The sequence below is a fragment of the Hippocampus zosterae genome, chromosome 18 (assembly GCF_025434085.1).
Source record: "Hippocampus zosterae strain Florida chromosome 18, ASM2543408v3, whole genome shotgun sequence".
In the NCBI taxonomy this organism is placed as follows: domain Eukaryota; kingdom Metazoa; phylum Chordata; class Actinopteri; order Syngnathiformes; family Syngnathidae; genus Hippocampus; species Hippocampus zosterae.
In genome coordinates, this window is record NC_067468.1 from 16,524,543 (window position 1) to 16,543,947 (window position 19,405).

Below are 19,405 nucleotides of genomic sequence, written 5' to 3' on the forward strand. Positions count from 1 at the left end.
AACTCCTACAATCATCTGTAAAAAGCCACTCCGTTTTTCCTGGCTGAGCTCACAGACTGGATTGTCATTCTCAGTCTCTGCTCCCAGTCTTTGCACCAGTCAGAGGTGCGTTCCAGGTTCTGGAAACGCGAGGGTAATTTGTCCAAAGCCTTGATTGCATCGGGTAGGTCGAAGTTTAAGCCGGCCCTCCTTAATGATGCTTGAAACTTGGCTGGGGATGCTGTGGCAAAGTAACACCTGGAAAAGATCACAATTGGAATCAAATATATTGGCCAAGTATGTGATAAACACACAAGGAATTGAGTTTGAACATTGGACGACTCGTCAAGTCTTTCTAAACTAGGGGGAAAACCTTTGGGAGCAGTTACAGATACACAGATTTTCCCTCTCGCGAGTTCGTTTTGGAACGTAAGCCCAACAATAAGCGAGGCTTCACTGTATACTAGAATGACATCACCTTTTCACAGCAGGATCATGGGGACAGTGGAAGTGATGCCATACGGCCACCGCAGTGTGAGGGCACAGCACATATTGGTTTTCCTCCCAACATCGCCTCATTATCGCTATGATGCCTTCATCATTCACTGTTCCACTTGACAGCGTACGAGACAACTACAAGTGCAAAAGTGGGAAGAAAATGCAACGCTCGGTCAAAGTATTGGAATGTTACTTTGCGCATTGTTGAGCGATAGTGGGAGCAAGAAGTCGACATAGTCTGTACCAGTTTGTGGTGTTTTTCAAGCAGAGTGTAACGATGTAACTGTTGAAACTCCTCCATGATGTTCTTCACCGCAGCACAGTCTCTTTCCAGAAGCAGCCAAAAGACTCGCTCCATGTTATAAGGGTCCTAAATCACAAATCATGATGATCAAAAGGCATTTCCACTGTTTTATGTGCGACCGCGTAACAATATGCGACAATGTCAGGCTACTGACAGGTGCAATAGCAATACCTGGATGTCAATGGCAGGAGCCAGTGTCCGCGTGACATTACGTGCCATGGTGAAGTCACCGGAAGTTACTGTCCTGTGAACAATGTCATTGGCATTCACCATGGCCACCAGCTTTAGGGGCAACCCCATCATCTTCACGATGAAGCCAGCTGAGACAAAGATGGTCAAAAATAAGAGATTAACGAAAGAAAAAATACCTGTCCTGTTTAAATGCACTTTCAAGTGATCCTGTTCCAAGTTTTTAATGTCATCATGAAACCTCCTGCCTTACGTTTTACACTTAGGAAGGGCCAATTGAAAATGGATTCTTCCAGAGGTGACGAGTGATCTCAAACCAATGGTACGTGAGCATTGCGACATATTTTATTTTGCATTTGTACTGTGGGTCATCAGCCTACCTGCAATGTTACCTGCTCCCCCGGTGGGCACCACCACCTCCAGTTCGGGAAGCGGTTGGTGAGCCTCATCCTGCGCCATTCCACTTAGCTGCAAGTACGCATAGATGAAATGCGCAAGCTGGATCAGGATACGAGACCAGTTCACAGAGTTTAGGCTCATGAGGCCATAAGATTTCACCAGTTCCAGATCAGCAAATAAATGACGCAGAGGCTGGTCGATGTCATCTGATGAGCCGTCCGCTTTGAAAACACAAAAGGCAGTTAACCAGTTTGAAAAGAAAAAAGAAAAAAAATTCTAACTCAACTACATGAACATTGTTTATACTCCCTGAGAACATGCTGGCAATGAGCACAGCACTGACATCTACTGCAGTGGATGTACAATTACACTACGACGGGGGGGGGGGGGGGGGGGGGGGGACATGTTCCCTGGGGTCACATGCGCCAACCGCCGGCATTACACTGCACGCTCCCATGTGGTCCTGCCCCATTAGTTGAGAAGGAACGGTCGAGACTCCAGACCAAATGCTGACAGTTTGCAGCATGTTCACCTGCAAAGACGTGGATATTATCCTCCAGGCAAGTGATCATTTGTTTCTCCTGGACAGGGGTGATGCGTCCTCGAGGGTAAACCACCACCACATCCACCCCGCAAAGCCCTTTTGCACTCTGGATGGCCGAGCCACCTGTATCACCTGACGTACCTACATTGGAATGCAAGTGGAGAGAGGTCACGGAAGAAATATTTAAATTCTGTTGCAGTATCCGCAAGTTACCGTGACTACTGGAGCCCACCCCCAAATAAATGCATTTAAAAAAAAAAACAGCCAACATTATAACATTCAATATTATTCATGACAGCTGCGACTTTCATACCAACAAGAACAGTGGCTCTGCGTTTCTCCTTCTGCAGGAAGTAGTTCAGAAAGCGCACTGTGCAGGTCATAGCCAGGTCCTTAAAGGCGAGCGTATCTCCATGGAAGAGCTCCAGGATTGACAGGCCATCATTCAGCTGGACAATTCTGATCACATCAGGCACAGCAAATCCAGACAAAGCAGAGTGCACGAGAACTGTGACAGGGAAAGAAATGCAATTAATTGTAAATTATACATTTCCCCCCCGAAAGGATTTCAAATCCTGTAGTCCTCTTTCCCCTCCGACAGTGAGCTCACCATTCAGGTCCTCTCTGGGAATTAGCCGAGAGGGAATGAAGATCGAGGCTACTTCCGCCACCAGTTTGGGATAAGACAGTCCACTCCAGCATCTTAGAGTTTCTGGAGTCAGCGTGGGAATACTCTCGGGCATGAACATCCCACCATCAGGAGCATAACCTGAGAAGAGTACATCCCGGAAGTCCCATCCGTGGACTCCGCCACGTGTACTGCAATACTTCATTAAACAAACCTAAATAAACAAAAGCAGGTTATGCATGAATTGGAGTGTGATAACGCATGTAATTGTAATACAATTTAAAAGGCCACAAATATCTGTGACATCAGTAGACTTTTTTATACTTGCTTACATTCTCATTCATAGCCATCCTAAGAAGCTGCCTGTTCACAAAGACCCGTGTGTAAGTAAATTACTAACTATATACATGCATATAAACGTTTCTGGCCGATTAACGGTTGACAAACACAATTACCTCAGTACCGTACAAGCTATGTAGGGAACCCCGGTTGAAGATGGCGGCTAAGTCTGCACGTCAATAAATAGCCAGAGCTCCCTCGGGTGGGTATATATGTCTATTACTCTATGTACACGCAACAAGCAAGCAAGGATAGCGGCTAGGGTTTAAACTTTAGTCGAATGGATTCTCTTCTGCACCGCGACAATTACATACCAGTCAGATACTTTTCAAACTTGTCGGTTTGTCCGCACGCTCACACAATGACGAATAGACACGCCAAGCGACCTTTAAACCTTCGTCTTCGTCATTTTTATAGAGTACGTACATGAGTGATCCCTGCCGTTAATGGTAACTTATAGTGATGTGTCGTTCGCGAACGAGCCGGCTCCCAGAGCCGGCTCTTTGAAGTGAACGATGGGAGCCGAAAAAAAACAACACGGTGGAAAGTGGAAAGGTGAGAAAATGGATAGGAAACGCAGTGAAATATGGACTCATTTCAATTTAAATGATAGTTCAAAGGCAGCGTGTAGACTGTGCATGTTGAGTATGTTCAGAAGAATGTAAATAAAGCCATATAAATAATAAATATTTGATGTCTTTTTTTGCATTAGTACTTCGTTTTACACATATTACGTTATTTGTGGTATTAATTAATTTCATCAACAAAAAAACTGAGGAGCCATTTGGGAGCCGAAAGAGCCGGATCTTTTTAGGGAGCCGATCCAAAAGAGCCGGCTCTCTAAAAGGAGCCGGAATTCCCATCACTAGTAATTTACCGTCAAAGGTCAATCTCACCACACTCTCGCGGGGAGTCGCGCCTACCGTGCCTTCAGACACCCACGGAATTCATAAACGCCAACATTAACCGTGTCATCCAACCATCCATCCATCGATTCAGTAAGTCCTTGGAAATTACGTTTTTTTAAATATATATATATATATATACTCTCTCTGTCATTTTATTCAGTGTATCTACACTTCCGGTTTCAACTGTATGCTCAGCTTAACCTGACATGGTCAGCGGCATCATTCCGGTGATACAAATCAACTGCCTGTAAAGGAGGTTACACCATCATTCATTTTAATGCACACCTGAAAACGAGTAAAAACATATATACAAAGTATTAACACTGGAGCCATTACAAAAATCATGATTATAAAGTTTGAAACATGCAACTCGACAGATTTTACATCAAGTACAGCAGGGGGTGTCCAAACTTTTTCGTTTGAGGGCCGCGCAACGAAAAATGGAAGGACGAAAGGACCACTTTCAAATTCTTCAACTTTTTGAAATGTGCCAACGTCAGTCAAGAAAGCAATTCTCGATTGTAGCTATATTGTCTAGCTAATTTCATCCTCTTTCTGTTAAAGGCAAATAGTTGAGGATTTTTTGGAGTGGATAACAGGCATCTATCTCACAGGTAGACCCAGCTCCGAGACCCCCAAAAGAAAACAAACTGTAGGAAAGTGACCATCGTTTCCCCAAAGAATTTCTTGAGGATCATTCACATGATGTCATCATAAATCAGCCACATAGCACAAAGTGGCCGCTGAAAAATGCCCCCTCAGGCTGTAATTCCGACACCCCCCCGGTAGACCAAGGTTGCCTTGCTGTGATTTAATCAGTCAGGAACCCGCGAGGAAGCATTTACAAATTAACAAGTGTAATATTCTTCACGTTTATCGCCACAGTAGGAAAACGTTGAACGTCCCCCAAAAGTGGGTTGAACGATTGCACGAAAGGCACAGGAGCCGCAAAGGAAAATTAAGATGGATCACAACAAATCCCCCCCCCCCTCTCCTCATCAAGACAAACCGAAACGTACAAGCCCGTAGTCACATTCTGCCACATCCAGGATGTCGCGTCAAATGTGCAAAGCGGAAGACGTGTCCCGTCAAAGCTTTCGCTAGAGTTTTCACGTGCGACGTAAACCTGGCTCCGTCAAGTAGTTGTAAAACGTTTGACATGTAAAAATAAATTTACCGCACTGATGGCATAACATCTTCGGTAGTGTGAATTATCTTGGGATGTCTTTTTCAATCCTTTCAATATTTCATGCGGTCAAGGGCGATCAAGAGGAAAACATTTTGAAATTCATCACAGGGCTAAAGGCACAATGCTGAAGTATCGTCGACCTTATTTTCCAAATCACCTTGTCTGATCACTTCTTAATTACCTTTCAAGTACCTTCAGTGATCAGAAAACTATAGACGGGATTCATCACATTTCAAAAACACGCAACAATCAAAAACGTAGGAAAGGGGGGGGAAAAAAAACATGCACTCCTGCTCAAACCAACCGAATACGCTTCAAAATACGAATGCAGTGTTCAAATATCGACTCCGTTGTTGCACATCTCTGGAATGTTTTCATACCGATTGGTTGGAGCGATGTAACAATGCCTCCCGGTGTCCCCGAAGCAAACGTGGTCAGGACAAGTCTCCGCGGGAGAGATGGCTGAGGACAGGGAGGATGACCTCGCGGGACCTGCTCCCCCACAATGCACCGAGACGCGTTTTCCTCCTCACCGCGCCATCATTCTCTTCGCGGCCCCCCTCGGACCATCATATCAGTCATCCTGTTAAAAGGCAAGTTTTTTGTCCTCCGCAACACATGCGTGAAGGGTTTTAAACATAATTGCTAATGCTTTGTCGTCGTTCGGGCCTCCGCTCGACATCTGACAGGAAGCGGCGGATTGGAAGCGTTACGAAGAGGCTTATGAGTTGTCCCGCAGCTCTTTGGCCTTGGTCAGGATGGTATGGACATCTGAGATGGGGTAATCCTGAGGACAAAATGAAAGCGTTAGCAAGGGCGACATCCTTTACCTTGGAGAACATCTCGGGGTTTACATTCCACAGCTGTCCCTCAAATGTTGTCGCATTCTTCCCACCCATGACCGTTCCACAGTCTTGACACTTGGTCTTTTTTTGTTTTTTTCTTTGTCGCCCAACGTAAAACGAACCACGAATCGTCTCGCCGCTTCCTACCAGCGTTATCGTATCTATTTTAGCTTTTGTTTCGTTTTTGTCTGGAAAAAATATACATTTGTGAGGAAGTGAATAATTAAATTTCTTAGTCCACACTGGTTTAAAAGCCCGTCGGCTAAAGACACCCACCTGTAGTAATCTCATATTCACTGTGAAGTCTCCTGCCAGAAGGTTCTCCCGGATCAGTCTGTCAATGTGTGATGTGAAAGAGAAACCGTGAACGTGACGCAGCACGAGTACTCATTTCATCAATGTGGGCTATAGTCTCTCACATGAGCATTGCGCAGCAGACCAGGATGAGGAAGTGGAAGCGGTCCTGGTCAGAAAACAGAGTATCCCAAATGCGGATGACATCTGGTAAGAGGAACTCCTGTGATAACAACAGGGTCAGCCAGCGGAAGGTGAAGTACTGAGGCTTGATATTCTGTTCTAGCTATGTGCAAGGAAAAAGGAGAAACACACCATTAATGACAAAAAGAATCCCCCCCCCCTCCTTTACGCCTCGCGATTGACAGTCTGCGGGGTACCGGTCGATTGCGATGGACATATCGGGCACCCGTGATTTAGGCGGGAAGACAAACTGGACTGAGAAAATTTTCTTGTATCCTTACAAGCTTGAAATGGAGCTCTTGATCTTTTTCTTTGAGCATCGAGTACACACTCTCCATCTTGTACGTTATGCCACACTGGGAATCATCCAGGCTCTTGATGAAATTATCTCTGTTTTCTGACATGAGGTTGGTAAAACAGAAGAATGTGTCTGCTTCTGCATGCTCTGCAACGGAAAAAAAAAAAAAAACACTATTTCAAGTGTACAAGTGTTGACTTTGACCTTCCGGTTGCTTCAATCAACATTTTCAAATAACTGTGCCTCAGGTAGATGAGTCTACGGTTCAACAAATTGTTTCACTTGAACGAAATGTTAACCACCAACCTTTCCATTGGCTGTTGGGGTCTGTGGCAAAGGTGTAGTAGATTGGACCAACAATTTCATTCATGCCCTGGACGTAAGCAATCCCAGGATTGAGTTTGGCATAGATGAAGAGAATACGTTCCACCACTTCCCAATGCGCTTCACTCCCATTGGGCAACACCTCGTATTCATTAGATGGGTACAGGTTCAAAGACTTTCCGGGGGAGCTGACCTTGGAGGACAAATGCAATTCACTCAAGTGGCTTTATCGTGGGCAATGACTGCATCAAAGCCCAAACAAGTGGTTTCGCATCGCAGTTTGCAACGTCAAATTAGCAACTGCTAACTTGTTTACACGCGTCACACAAACTTATTTATGCACATGTCACACAATGAAAAGTAGGTTGCAAGAAATAGGTGCACTGTGCCACGATCCAACATTCGGTGGGGAAATGGTACAGCATTTGATTAAAAAGAACACGATGCCAACACTGAATGAAGCATGGCGGTGGTTTTGCGACCCATCACCTGCTAATGTCAGCAAGGAGTCAGTGTTGACATTGCTAAAACGTGCTTAGCAAATCATCGCCATCAAGCTCCAATGGTAAATGTGGAGAGGTATTCTCATCGCGCAGACCGGATCAAATGTGTTTCCCCAAATATAGTGTATGAAAGAAGAACTTAGCACTTACATTGGTTACTCCGCTGCGGTTGCGATTGACCGTTTGTGCTTTCAGGGTGGTTTGTTCCACTCGTCGACGTAATGTCTCATAATCATTCTGAGGGTCCAAGATGAGTTGGCAAGGGTAGTCTGTCGGACGCTGAAAAAAGGCCATGTCTGGATACAGCCTCCTGTCAAATAAAAGCATTTGTATTTTACTGCAGGTGCAAGAAACCCCACATTCAGGAACTCGAGTGAACTTCTGATGCAAGAGGACAAAGAAGATTTTGGAAGAAACAAATATTACAGTATTAATTTAGGTGCATACCTTACATCCTTATCAATTTGAAGTAGAATTTCATTATCTTTGAAATATGTATTCCACCTGCTCTCTGGATTCGGATTTAGAGGCTGAAAACAAAGCAAGAATAAACAAAAACATTTGCTTGGTTTGAAACCTTTGTGTGTGATAGATCTCTGTGGCTCAGACATCTGTCATGTCACACAAACTGTGACATGAGTGCCCTATTGCAATCTATTTGGCGATTTACACTCACATGGTCTTCCATTGTAACGTCTTCTCTGGATAGGCCCAGGTTGGCCTTGGCAATGCCAGGTTGGATGATCATTTCTTTCAGAAACTGTGAATACACCTCCCTGTATGTAGTCAATGAAATGTTTAGGACAATTTGACCACTGCCATTTCTCATATTTTTCACTGCAATCTCCATCCAATCATTAGCAGTGTTGCATTGAACACGTACAATGTTTAGCCTACCTCTCCTTTTTGAGGAACGAGTCCCATCGTGTCTGATCAAGAGGAAGGTAATTGAGAAGGATCTGAAAAGAGTAGAAAGCAGATTTTTGACAAACGTTTGTGATCAAAAGGGTCATCCACAACTCGATGTTGGGCTGCACGTTGAATAATTGGCCTGCGGGTCATAGATGATGCTTACCTTCCAGCTAAGTGCCCGTATGCCTCCTTCAAATGGAATTCCTGCGATGAATAAAGAAAAGGACGCTCAAGGGCTGTTCGGCAATGACTTACCAGAGCAATAGGACCCAAGACAGAAACTTACCATTGAAGCACAGCTCCCTCAGTGTTTGCAAGTTTATGTTTTCTTCTGTCAAAGCTACTTTGAAGTCCTGTATTCTACGGAAAAACAATGGAGAATGTTTTTATCTGAACCTTCCTAATGGAATTGGAAACATGTACATTCTGCATACCCAAATATTTTCAATTTGAGAATATCTACAGGATAGACTATACTTCACAGAACTTAAGCACATATATGCGCACATGCAGTGTAAACCATGTACACTTATACGTATGGATTGTTCTCAGAGAACTTGGTCCAGGTGTGTGACATTTGAACCCAAGAGTAAGCTTGTGCAAACTAGTTAAAGATATATATGCTTTAAATCAAACCTTCCTCCGGTGCAATACAAATAAATAAAGATAGTTCACGTTCACTCAGCCCTGGAGATTGTTGAATGCTATATTTTTTACTACGATGTCACCCATGTTGACACGAAGCACTCCTCCAATTTGCCATTTGCTAATGGTTAGAGAAATGAAAATGTCAAACGTGATTTGGATCAGTTTCTGAATTTATCAGGCGCTTATGTCCCGTTATTAATTAAAGCAAGACCTGTAAAAATAAATAAGCACAGAACACAAATAGTTATTTGACGGCAAAATACCATGAAATCATTGCAGAAAATGAGGGTACGTCTGACGGAAAAGGGGTTTGAATGCCAAATGAGCACAGTCGGTCGATTCAATTAAACCGAGTCTGACTTTTTGAATTTAGCTTGGAACACGTTTTCACAGTCAACAAGAGAGCAAAACGTTTGACGTTAGAGGCTCGTGTTAGTTGGATGTTATCAGCTGACATGCTAACGGGAAGCTAGCATCGCTAGCTTGTCAAGCGAACACCTAAATATTAGTTTTTGGGACAATACCACGATGTACTGACGACATATGTTACATTTCAACACAACACAAAATTGTGTGGTCCGGTGTGGTCCGCAATAGCTCTTGAATGTAAGTTTACGGTTCTGCTAGCCCGAATTGTGGTCAGGATGCTTTTGTCGCTGTAGTAAATACCGATTGTGTATTGCATGCTATTTTCACGCCCATCATCCCTTGCAGAACGTACCTGTTTTTGTATGAAACGGACATAACTGGGCAAGCGGCGATATTTTCATGCAACTAGTTCCAAAAAGGTGCCTGAAAAGTCGTCCTGTCACTTCCGTCTTCACAACACAGTGAGAAGGCACCACACTACAATCTACGCAGCCCGGTGTTCTTGCTTGCACGTGACTGTACGTACAGAGGAGGGGAGGGACATAAGTAAGTACGGTACCTTGACTTTCGCGTTTAAGTCATTCGAGTTTCGAACTCAATCTTACTTGTACAACAGATGATTTTCCCCATTGAAATGCCCTTCTCCGAGTGCCGCAAGACTGCAATCAAGTGGAACTGGAATTATGAGGACATCTGTACTTATGCCCACTTCTGTCTCTGAAAATATAAGAAAACCCCCCTCCCAATACTCTATTAATCCAAAATAGAGTATTGTTTCTTCAGTTCCTCCGTTAAAGTGTGGTTGTCTTACCCCTAGTTCGCTGAATGGGTGTCTTAATTAACTGCGACCTTAAATTTAGGTTGCACATTGGCCACCCCACGGAACCATTTCTGGCTACGCCCCTGTAAGAGCGCTGCATCCTGCAGTGCACAATCAACATAATACTGTAGCAGTCGATGCATTTTTAAATTTGGCAGATCAACTCACATTTTTGTTCATTTCTATAAAACAGGCACAACTGCACCACTGTCCACAACAAAGCTGCAGTACCACAAACTGATACTGCGCATATAGCCTAGATGTGATCAGACTTTTTGGGTACTAAATCTCATTGCATTGACAATCATGTTTGTTTTTCCACCCCGTGCATAGCAACGCGAGGAAACGAGGAAGAGGAACAGGAGGAAGGGAGGACTTGTAGTAGAAGTAGGAGGAGTCTGTTTGTTGACATCAGAAGAAAACGAAAATCAGATGAGCGAAGACTGGTGGTAATAACTCCGTTTCTCGCCTTTAGCCAGACGGAAAGCCTTGGCGAAAGCTAAGGTAGACCATCAGATGACGACTTGTCCACTGAGACACCGCTGACCACTGACGGTTTTCTGTGTTTCCACATATGTTTTGGGCTAGCGCTAGCCGCACTGCTACGTTCGCTAACACTGCAAGGAAAGTCATCGTTAGCCCAAAGCTAACGTAACCCGAAATACACAAGTGATGTACACTACCGGCTACTGGAAGCCCAATTCAGAATAACAACTACCTGTAAGTCGTGTGAGTCATTATGGACGCGCAAATAACCTTTCGCTACCCGATCATATCTGACTCTGTCGCGTTGGTGTTAGTTAAGTAAATTGTTCCACTTCATCGCTAACTAGCTTGTTTGCTAACTTAGTGGCTTTGGATTCATTGCTTTAGTGCTAACAACCTCGTAATAGCCCAGAGAAGACGAAGAAAGTATACATTTAACTGAGGTGAACCTGGCAAGAGTCCCTTTCGCTTAATCATACGTCAATAGGTCATATTGTTTTAAATGTTTGAACAAGTTGCAAAGTAGCCAACTTCAGTCGTTAACAAGCAGCAAGATGGCCAATATTGTGTTTTTGCTTGGCATGTAAATTGGAAGTACAGATTCCGTGGAGTGGCTTGTGTCCTTCACCGCGTGACATTATTTCCCCTTCACACATTCCCTTTTTATGAATAATTTCAACATTAGTCCTATAGATAGAATTTAATGAAACAATGTTTATTTTTCTTTCAGTGACAAGTATGCACATGCAGCAGCCTTGTGTTTACATATAGAGAAGTTCTGATTATATTGACACTTATATTCAGCGGTGTTAAAACTTTTTTCCTACAATATTTACCCCATTATTTTCCATTGTGAAGTTAATCTCTCCTATATGTGACTGTAACGTGTTTCTTAAGCTCTGGAGGAAAAACAAATGAGCAAAGGTTTGTCAAAATTGTGGTACTCCCCACCCTCACTCAAGTCCTCATCCTCATCATTCATTTAATTTGTCGCTACTTGTCTCATCAGGTCCCCTGCACTGCCAAGTCTTGGATCTGAGCCAGACAAAAAGAGGCTAATATGGCAGCCAAAGCAGGAGACAACCCCGACAGCCTCATGACTCTGGCAACGGTATTCTGCCTGAGGAACCTGAGAAAGACGATGTGCTATCAGGGTTCGAGGGACAAGCTCTGCTTGCGCTCAGACATCTTTCTTCCCAGTGAAATCTGTGACAAATTGGTCAACGTGTATGTATATGGCCTTACCACGATGGCACGTTGCTCATTTCACTTAGTTAGTCAGTTGCGTGTGCCCTGAATGTATTGCAGAGCTCATGCGTCCTACCTTTTTTGTTTGTTTAAATAGGTACATGGAGTTGGTGCATACAGAGAGTAACTTTGAACCGGAAGAGAACTTTTTCCAACTATTCTCAGAACCTCGGAGCACCAGACTCACCAGGGTGCAGCTGAAAGAAGACTTTGTCCGTGACAGAGACTTGGAGTCTATAAAGAAACAGGTAAAAGGCTGGACTGTATTATTCAATGAAGATCACTTTTCGATTGTTATTTGATTGTTAGGGTGTAATAGAACAGACCATCTGTGGGGATTTATTATTGACTTAATGCTGTTTGCGTAAAGTGCTCGTCCAAATTTGTTTGGCCGTGTGTGATGTCATGTCAGTTGGGCTCGTGTTTGCGTGTTGAAAGAAATATGCGATTGGAAAACGCTTTTGGTGGGTTGACCCCAACACTCAGGAGGAATGATAAGTTCTTGAAAAATAAATACATTTGTCCTCCATTAAAAGTCCTTAAAATATGTTTCATGTTTTCTTCCAGGACCTGATTGAGCTTCACCTCATGTACTGCAACAGTCTGTCATCCCGCAGCTTGAAAACACTGACCTGCTTCCGCGAGACGCTGGTCTCTCTTTGTCTCTTTGGCTGCAGCAACATCTTCTATAGGAAGGGTGGCGCCCCACTCGCCTGCAATGAAGACACGGAGGATGACGAGGAAGAAAGCCCCGTGTCGAGGCAGGCGTTAAAGACGGACTTTAACTTTCAGGGTTTCAACCGCCTGCGGTTGCTCAACCTGGGTGGCTTACCAGATGAGATGCATGCCGAGACGCTGCTCAAACCCTTGAAGTCGCTCACCTCACTCGATCTGTCTAACGTACAGTTATTAGGAACAGCTTTTCTCGCTCAGTGGAAAGACAGACTGGCATCTCTTGTTCTCTACAACGTGGACCTTTCAGAAGAGTTGGTCAATACGGTGGTGGAACTTGTCAATCTCAGGTAAGTACCAAGTTCTGCTTGCATTTTTTTCCATGTCTGTCAGTTGCCGAAAACTTGGTCAACATAGTGTGGATACGAAAATATATTCATGGGTTTTTGCACCATAAGCCTAGCTTAGTTGATAACCAAATAATTGTGTTATTCACTGTCCAAGTCCACCAAGAACTCATGAACCTGCATTCCTCAGGCATCTTGACATCTCACGTGAGTGTCGGAGGACCTCCAAGTTTAAGATGACCAGGAAAATCTTGACTGCTATTGTTCAGCGACTGGTCAATCTGGTCTCACTGGACATCTCGGGTCACATCATGCTTGACAACTGCACAGTTCCACACTTAGAAGAAGCTATGGGTCGGCCGAGGTGGGTAAATAACACAAAACCAAGCAGATATCAGAAGCTCTTCCGGGATTTTCTGAGATCATTTTCTCTTCTCCAGTAACGAGCCTTGCAAGAGCAGCATCTACCCTTTCCAAGAGCTGAAGAGGCCTCTGCAGTTTTTGGGTTTATACGACACCACCCTTTGTAATGTGACGCATATCCCTGCTTATAAGGTACAACTGACAGAAAAAAACACAGCCCCCATACCATGGGGAATGGCTGCCATTCAGCCAAAGTGTTTCTGAGGGGACCCTAACGCGGAAACAAACGATCTGATAAAATAAGACAAAAGTTTGCGTGTATTCATAATGCTTATTAACAGCTTTTGTTTTGTGCTTGTTGGCGTTGTGGCGCATTGGCAGGTGACTGGATCAAAGAACGAAGACCAGGTCCTGAATGCTATTGAAGCTTACACCGAGTTTCGCCCTGAATTGGCCCACAGAGCCATCAATCAACTGTTTGACATCGCCAGGATACAACATTGCATCCAGCTACTCCGAGCGCTGCGGGTATGAGAAGGACATTGACTAATCGACAAAATTATTTCTGCCCCCACCTCAAAAAAAAAAGGGTCTGTTTACATGACTGCTAAAAATGTCTCGTTTTAGCTCGTTATAGCAGCACTGAAGTGCCATAAATACGACAAGAGCATTCAGGTGACAGGTAGCGCTGCACTCTTTTACCTGACAAACACCGAATACCGCAGCGACCAAAGTGTCCGTCTTCGCCAAGAGGTCATTCGAGTGGTTTTAAATGGAATGGAGCAATACCAGGAAGTCACCGTAAGTGTACTCTTCTTCTGTTTTTTTCCGATACAAGGGTCATCCTTCAAACAATTCTCTAAAATCTGAAATGTACCTTGCTGTTCAAAGTATCTTCACAAAATCGGAAAAGTATTGACGTAAAATTGATTCTTCCCCATAGTGAGGATGTGTGCTGTGTCATTTGTTTGTTTGATATGATTGTAAATGGAATAATCTTGCCCCCCCCTCCACCACCAACTCAACAAAAGGTTCAAAGGAACTGCTGCTTGACTCTGTGCAACTTCAGCATACCTGAGGAGCTGGAGTTTCAGTATAGTCGGGTCAACCAGCTGCTGCTCAAAATCTTGGAGCCGGCAAGGCAGGACGAATCCATCCAGAGAATCGCTGTGCACCTCTGCAATGCTTTAGTCTGCCAGGTCGACAACCACCATAAGGAAGCTGTGGGAAAAATGGGATTTGTTAAGGTAACATCAAAATTCAGTTTCTCCCCCCACCCCTCTTAATATTTCTTCTTGTGAGGTTTCACAAAAAGACCTTTGTTCCCAGACAATGTTGAACTTGATACAGAAGAAGTTGCAGGATCGATTGGTGAGTTACAATGTCACAGAGTGTGGATCCTGAGATCTCAAAGTTTTCTTTGGAAGACCTCAGTATGATTCCGAGGTTTTGAATTCTATGTTCATTGATTTAATGGAAAGTAGATATGCTAGAGCTACAGGCTCAAGAAATCACATTGTGCGTTTTGTTTGCATTCAGTGTGACCAGGTGATGGAGTTTTCTTGGAGTGCTCTGTGGAATATTACCGATGAGACACCAGACAATTGTCAGATGTTCCTCAATTGTCATGGGATGAGTCTCTTTCTGGACTGTCTGAAAGTGAGTGTGGTCCCACAAGTTCCAAAAACGCACAAGGACCTATGATATATCAGTTGCGTTCTTAGTTTTCTTTTATTGTGATACAAGCTTCTTCTGTCTTTTTGAAATTTTATTGAAGGGGTTTCCAGATAAGCAGGAGCTGCATCGCAACATGTTGGGGCTTCTGGGTAACGTAGCCGAGGTCAAAGCGCTCCGACCAAAGCTGGTGACACCGCAGTTCATCTCCGTTTTCAGGTAACGCATTACTGAGGCCAGCGAGGCGTCAAGTCAATTCCTATTTTTGCACATAAAAGTACAAATTCTCTGTTGAAGCGACGTACCGGAACAGGTACTCATGACCAAAGTGTCCTCATGAAAAAGATAATAAGACAGTATTTGTTTTGATACCTCTCAAGAAGTTTGACAATTGGAAGGCAAAACTTGCATGCACTTCAATGTTTCCAAATGGTATACAATGCCATACTTCCTTCCTTTCAAACATTGGTCATAATAGTCTTTTCTGTTTTCCCCGTCACTCACGTGGCAGCAATCTACTAGACAGTAAGGCCGATGGGATCGAGGTGTCATACAATGCATGCGGCGTGCTTTCCCACATCATGTTCGATGGACCAGAACTTTGGTCGATGGAAGAGCCGCTAAGAGACACGGTGATGGACAAAATGTGGGATGCGATTCAGAGCTGGGATGTCAGCTCACGTCGCAACATCAACTACAGGTGACAATCTCTTCCTCACCAAGGAAATAATGTGGCCAGCGGATGTTAGTTTACTTAGTTTTGATTTTCAAACAATAAAATGATTGGGGGGGGGGGGGTGTTCATTCAAAATGATTTTCTGCGTTTTTTATGAAAATGAAGCAATAGTGCGGCAATCTGATTTACCAGTAGAAGTGTGAATCATCATTTCCTTAAACGTGCCACCCGCCCGAAATAATTGTCATTGGTTGCGAGTTGTGAACGCAGACATAAAAGGCAACAAACGTGTAATGTAAAGCTCATAGAAAATTACAGTCAACGCCTGCCTAGTCGCATCGCAGTTCAGCAAAATGGTTTTGACTTAATCAAGGGGGCATGCAGCTGTCATGGGGTCTCCTCCGTTTAAAATGTTCTATTCTCTCAGGTCTTTCGAGCCCATTCTGCGACTTCTGCCTCAAAGCATTGCTCCAGTTAGTCAACACTGGGCCACGTGGGCTCTTTACAACCTCGTGTCAGTTTACCGTGAGTATCTTAAGATTCAGCCTACATGTCAGAACATAACATTTCACTTTACTGTACTGTTTTTTTCCCCTCACTTACACACATAGACAGTGGCCTGCTGATCTAAATACATTTTGCGATATCAGGAATAATGTTCGCATTGGTCCAACCTTTGCTCCTGTTCCGTGTGCAGCGAGCAAGTACTGTCCCCTGCTCATAAAAGAAGGAGGAATCGGCCTTTTGGAGAGAGTTTTGGAGTTGGAAAGTTCCCAGCCTGAGACGAAGGATATGGCCCAGTAAGACAATCTTTTTCACACACCCATGCAATTTACATGTCATCACATCATAAAGTCAAACACAAAAGATAAATAGCTCAACAAAACAACTTCAAACTAAACACAACACCAAATGGAAACACAACTGCTTTGTTTGTCATTAAAAACACAAAATAGAGCCAAGTAATTCCTTTCTGGAGGATTGCATCATCCCACAGATGAATCTCTTGACTTTTCTTTCAGGAAAGTAATGGAGCAGTGCGAGAGCTTTAAGGAAGACCCCATGGAAACAAATCATGCCCAGGAGGTAAACTACGGACAAAGAGGTTGACGCCGCTGAGCCCCTGTATTCGGCAAACATCGAGCAGAACAACCGAAAGCTCCTCGTCATTACCACAAGGGTCAATGTGTGCATTTTCTTATTGTGATTAGTTTTCATTTTGTTGGCAGAACTGTCTCTCTGACCCTTTTCACAGCAGTTTGGGCACCGGCTTCACATATGACGTCTAGGGGTTAAGGCACGGTGCATGGTGTTTTTACCTTCGCTGCTCACAAGCCTCTCATCTGATGGGATGGGGGTGGGGGGGGGGGGGGGGGGGTCGTGTGGATGGCTGATTGTTATCGCCCAATGTGTGTTTTGTGAAATATTTCATGATAGAATATAGCAGCTGGGTTGATGCTTGATTCTCGGCGGAAGGAAACACAACACACATCAATAACCAGGTAGCATTGACCACGGCGGAGGCTAAAGGTCACGTGGTGTCGTGCGACACCCGCATAAGGTGGCCAACCTCTCCCAGTTAGCTCGCTGAGCTGCGGTCACATGAAGCTGAGCCAAGAGGCACGTAGGCTGATGTTGGCTTGAGGGAAGACTCTGCAGATAGACTTTTTGTTATATATGTAAATATTGTTTGTCCCTTTTACCGTGTGTACGTTTTATAATATAATTGTAAACAGCCACAACTGTACCCTCTATTTAAAATTATTTAGATTGGGCCGGCATATGCTTCTGTGCATACTCAATCACTCAAACTACGGTTTAACGATCCCCGGTCGCTAAAGGATCGTTTGGATGTAGTTGCGGCCTTTAAAAATGGAATGCTGTCCTTGCTTGCCGTCGGTGCAATTGCATTGATTTCCTTCAAATTTACATGACACATTTGTTGCCTTTTATGTCTGCGTTCACAAATCACAACCAATGACAATTATTTCGGACGGGTGGCACGTTTAAGGAAATGATGATTCACACTTCTACTGGTAAATCAGATTGCCGCACTATTGCTTCATTTTCATAAAAAACGTGGAAAATCATTTTGAATGAACACATTTTTTGGAGCAAGCTTCCCCCCCCCCAATAATTTTATTCTTTAGAATGTGAAGGTGTCAAATAAAGGTTATCTTGCAAGTAGTTGACATGTGTTGCTCTCACTTGCGGGTGCAGGAGTCCACATACCTGACTTGTGTGTTGCATTCACTTCCCGCTCAAGTGTGAGAGTGAGTGGTTATCTGGCGACCAGTCGAGGGTGTGGGAAACCGGGTTATGCTTTAGCTCACCCGTGACCCTGAAGAGCACAAGTGGTCAAGTTGTCACACAAGGATTACAAATGTTGCTGTGAAAATAATAGCACCCGTTGTCGAGGTTCAGATTAGAAAGCTTTGCAATTACGCCATTCAGTTCCGTTTGTCATTTTGGTGTTGGTGAGGAGCCAAAGTGAACATAATCCCTGAATTGTAATTTATTTCTATGTTAGTTGGGGGTTTTTTTGTGTGTGTGTGTGGGGTGGGGGTGGGGGGTAAGTTACTGAAAAGATAAGATTTCCGACCCGCACGATGGAATGTTTTGTTGATAGAATTTTCAAAGTCTCTCAAATACATCAATCGGTTTTCTGTAGCGCTTAAGGTCATCAGGGCCACAAGTGAGCTGGAGTTTAACCCGTTGGACTCGGGCCGCGAGGCGGAGCACAACCTGAAATGGTCGTGCCCTTCTACATGCAGATGGAAAAGAAAGACACATGATTACACCGTTTAAAAAAAAAGTGTGAACTCAAAATTTGAAGGCAACTGATTTTAAATTAGGCAATTCAACAAAACATTTTAAGTTTTGTCAATGTGAAAATTGCCCTTCCCGCATTTTCAACAAAGAATCACGAGTTGACAGAACTAATTGCCTTTTCATTTGCCCTCCTCCCCCTTTTTTCCCCATGACTGTCAATAATTTATATTTTAAAGTTGTAGCCTTAAAAAAAGTTCAAGTTGTCATATCAGTCAAGGATCCACGCTGGCTTTACTAACTACTCTTCTCGTGTACAGTTTTTATTTTTGCGGTGACTCAAGGCAGTCTCAAATCTCTAGTCGTCAGCGATCTGAGAAATAAATGCACTTCTTGACTTCAATTTTATATTTCTGTGTGTAGGATTCATCACCATTGCAAATATGTTCATTAAGGTGGAGTTTTCAGCGACGAGGATCACGATGGCTCAGTTTTCCTAAGCTTTAATCGAGTTGAAAATGTGTCGCGGCGCTGTTGCTACTGTTGAGACGCCGTCTTTCCTGTTCACACATTTGTACTGAAAGTAGAGAAAATCACTTGGGACTCTCAAACCATTTGTCGGTTTCACCAATCGTCATAAAAAGCCTGCAACTGGTTTCTTCTGTAACGGCAAGTGTAATCCAGATTTGAGTGAACATCATCCACACGCTGTGGATTTTTTGGGTTCCTGATCTAAATTGTACCAGGCCATTAGTGTAAAGGTGAACAAGCAATAAAGATGGAGTGGTAAACAAAGTGTGGTATGTTTTTTAAATTCGGTTTTAATATTAATTATTGTTTGTTACTTTTCATTAACTATATTAGCCCTGGTTCACACAGCCTCATAATATTGTATTATACTGAGCCCGGATCCACTTATCTGGGCCTTTCAGAAGGGGCGCTTGCATTGTAGCGTTATTATTTGTTAATGCTACTATTACTGAGAGGGGAAGAAAAC

The 19,405-nt window shown here is 43.7% G+C and overlaps 3 protein-coding genes across 9 annotated transcripts; 1 reads left to right on the forward strand and 2 right to left on the reverse strand.

The window, feature by feature from the left end:
• Window positions 1–3: 3 nt before the first annotated feature.
• On the reverse strand, window positions 4–5,504 carry thnsl2 (threonine synthase-like 2). Of its 5 annotated transcripts, none has more exons than XM_052051864.1 (9): window positions 5,358–5,504; window positions 2,524–2,755; window positions 2,227–2,421; window positions 1,902–2,054; window positions 1,351–1,590; window positions 953–1,101; window positions 722–847; window positions 458–612; window positions 4–237 (listed from the first exon to the last, which is right to left on the reverse strand). In XM_052051864.1, the coding sequence occupies exons 2-9, from the start codon at window positions 2,744–2,746 to the stop codon at window positions 12–14; spliced, it is 1,467 nt and encodes a 488-aa protein (XP_051907824.1). In that variant the 5' UTR covers window positions 2,747–2,755; window positions 5,358–5,504; the 3' UTR covers window positions 4–11. The 5 variants fall into 5 exon arrangements, with proteins under 5 accessions (XP_051907824.1, XP_051907827.1, XP_051907823.1 ...); XM_052051867.1 differs by having other exon boundaries at window positions 2,524–2,682; window positions 5,358–5,498; XM_052051863.1 differs by lacking the exon at window positions 5,358–5,504 and adding an exon at window positions 3,195–3,331.
• On the reverse strand, window positions 4,043–14,425 carry tbc1d13 (TBC1 domain family, member 13). Of its 2 annotated transcripts, XM_052051873.1 has the most exons (15): window positions 14,364–14,425; window positions 12,540–12,620; window positions 12,095–12,141; window positions 9,706–9,869; window positions 8,623–8,696; window positions 8,500–8,540; window positions 8,322–8,383; window positions 8,101–8,200; window positions 7,872–7,954; window positions 7,575–7,734; window positions 6,904–7,114; window positions 6,581–6,744; window positions 6,242–6,402; window positions 6,099–6,156; window positions 4,043–5,764 (listed from the first exon to the last, which is right to left on the reverse strand). In XM_052051873.1, exons 4-15 carry the CDS (start codon window positions 9,726–9,728, stop codon window positions 5,699–5,701), a joined length of 1,203 nt encoding a protein of 400 aa, XP_051907833.1. In that variant the 5' UTR covers window positions 9,729–9,869; window positions 12,095–12,141; window positions 12,540–12,620; window positions 14,364–14,425; the 3' UTR covers window positions 4,043–5,698. The 2 variants fall into 2 exon arrangements, with proteins under 2 accessions (XP_051907833.1, XP_051907832.1); XM_052051872.1 differs by lacking the exons at window positions 12,095–12,141; window positions 12,540–12,620; window positions 14,364–14,425 and adding an exon at window positions 9,959–10,018.
• On the forward strand, window positions 10,466–19,203 carry zer1 (zyg-11 related, cell cycle regulator). 2 transcript variants are annotated; one of them, XM_052051860.1, is made up of 17 exons: window positions 10,466–10,677; window positions 10,762–10,893; window positions 11,669–11,886; window positions 12,005–12,155; window positions 12,475–12,929; window positions 13,117–13,290; window positions 13,367–13,481; window positions 13,671–13,817; window positions 13,917–14,090; window positions 14,321–14,536; window positions 14,619–14,660; window positions 14,829–14,948; window positions 15,067–15,182; window positions 15,475–15,663; window positions 16,067–16,164; window positions 16,337–16,439; window positions 16,662–19,203. In XM_052051860.1, exons 3-17 carry the CDS (start codon window positions 11,720–11,722, stop codon window positions 16,747–16,749), a joined length of 2,355 nt encoding a protein of 784 aa, XP_051907820.1. In that variant the 5' UTR covers window positions 10,466–10,677; window positions 10,762–10,893; window positions 11,669–11,719; the 3' UTR covers window positions 16,750–19,203. The 2 variants fall into 2 exon arrangements, with proteins under 2 accessions (XP_051907820.1, XP_051907819.1); XM_052051859.1 differs by lacking the exon at window positions 10,762–10,893 and having other exon boundaries at window positions 10,469–10,677.
• Window positions 19,204–19,405: the final 202 nt, after the last annotated feature.

Coding starts and splice junctions, on each gene's coding strand:
- thnsl2 (XM_052051864.1), bottom strand. CDS start 2,746: ATGAAGTATTGCAGTACACGTGGCGGAGTCCACGGATGGGACTTCCGG. Junction 2,055..2,226: donor CAGAGCCACTGTTCTTGTTG/GTATGAAAGTCG, acceptor ATTCCAATGTAG/GTACGTCAGGTGATACAGGT. Junction 1,591..1,901: donor TAATATCCACGTCTTTGCAG/GTGAACATGCTG, acceptor GTGTTTTCAAAG/CGGACGGCTCATCAGATGAC.
- tbc1d13 (XM_052051873.1), bottom strand. CDS start 9,728: ATGTCCGTTTCATACAAAAACAG. Junction 6,745..6,903: donor CCCCAACAGCCAATGGAAAG/GTTGGTGGTTAA, acceptor TTTCCGTTGCAG/AGCATGCAGAAGCAGACACA. Junction 6,403..6,580: donor AAGAGCTCCATTTCAAGCTT/GTAAGGATACAA, acceptor CCTTGCACATAG/CTAGAACAGAATATCAAGCC.
- zer1 (XM_052051860.1), top strand. CDS start 11,720: ATGGCAGCCAAAGCAGGAGACAACCCCGACAGCCTCATGACTCTGGCA. Junction 12,156..12,474: donor TGGAGTCTATAAAGAAACAG/GTAAAAGGCTGG, acceptor GTTTTCTTCCAG/GACCTGATTGAGCTTCACCT. Junction 13,291..13,366: donor GAAGCTATGGGTCGGCCGAG/GTGGGTAAATAA, acceptor TCTCTTCTCCAG/TAACGAGCCTTGCAAGAGCA.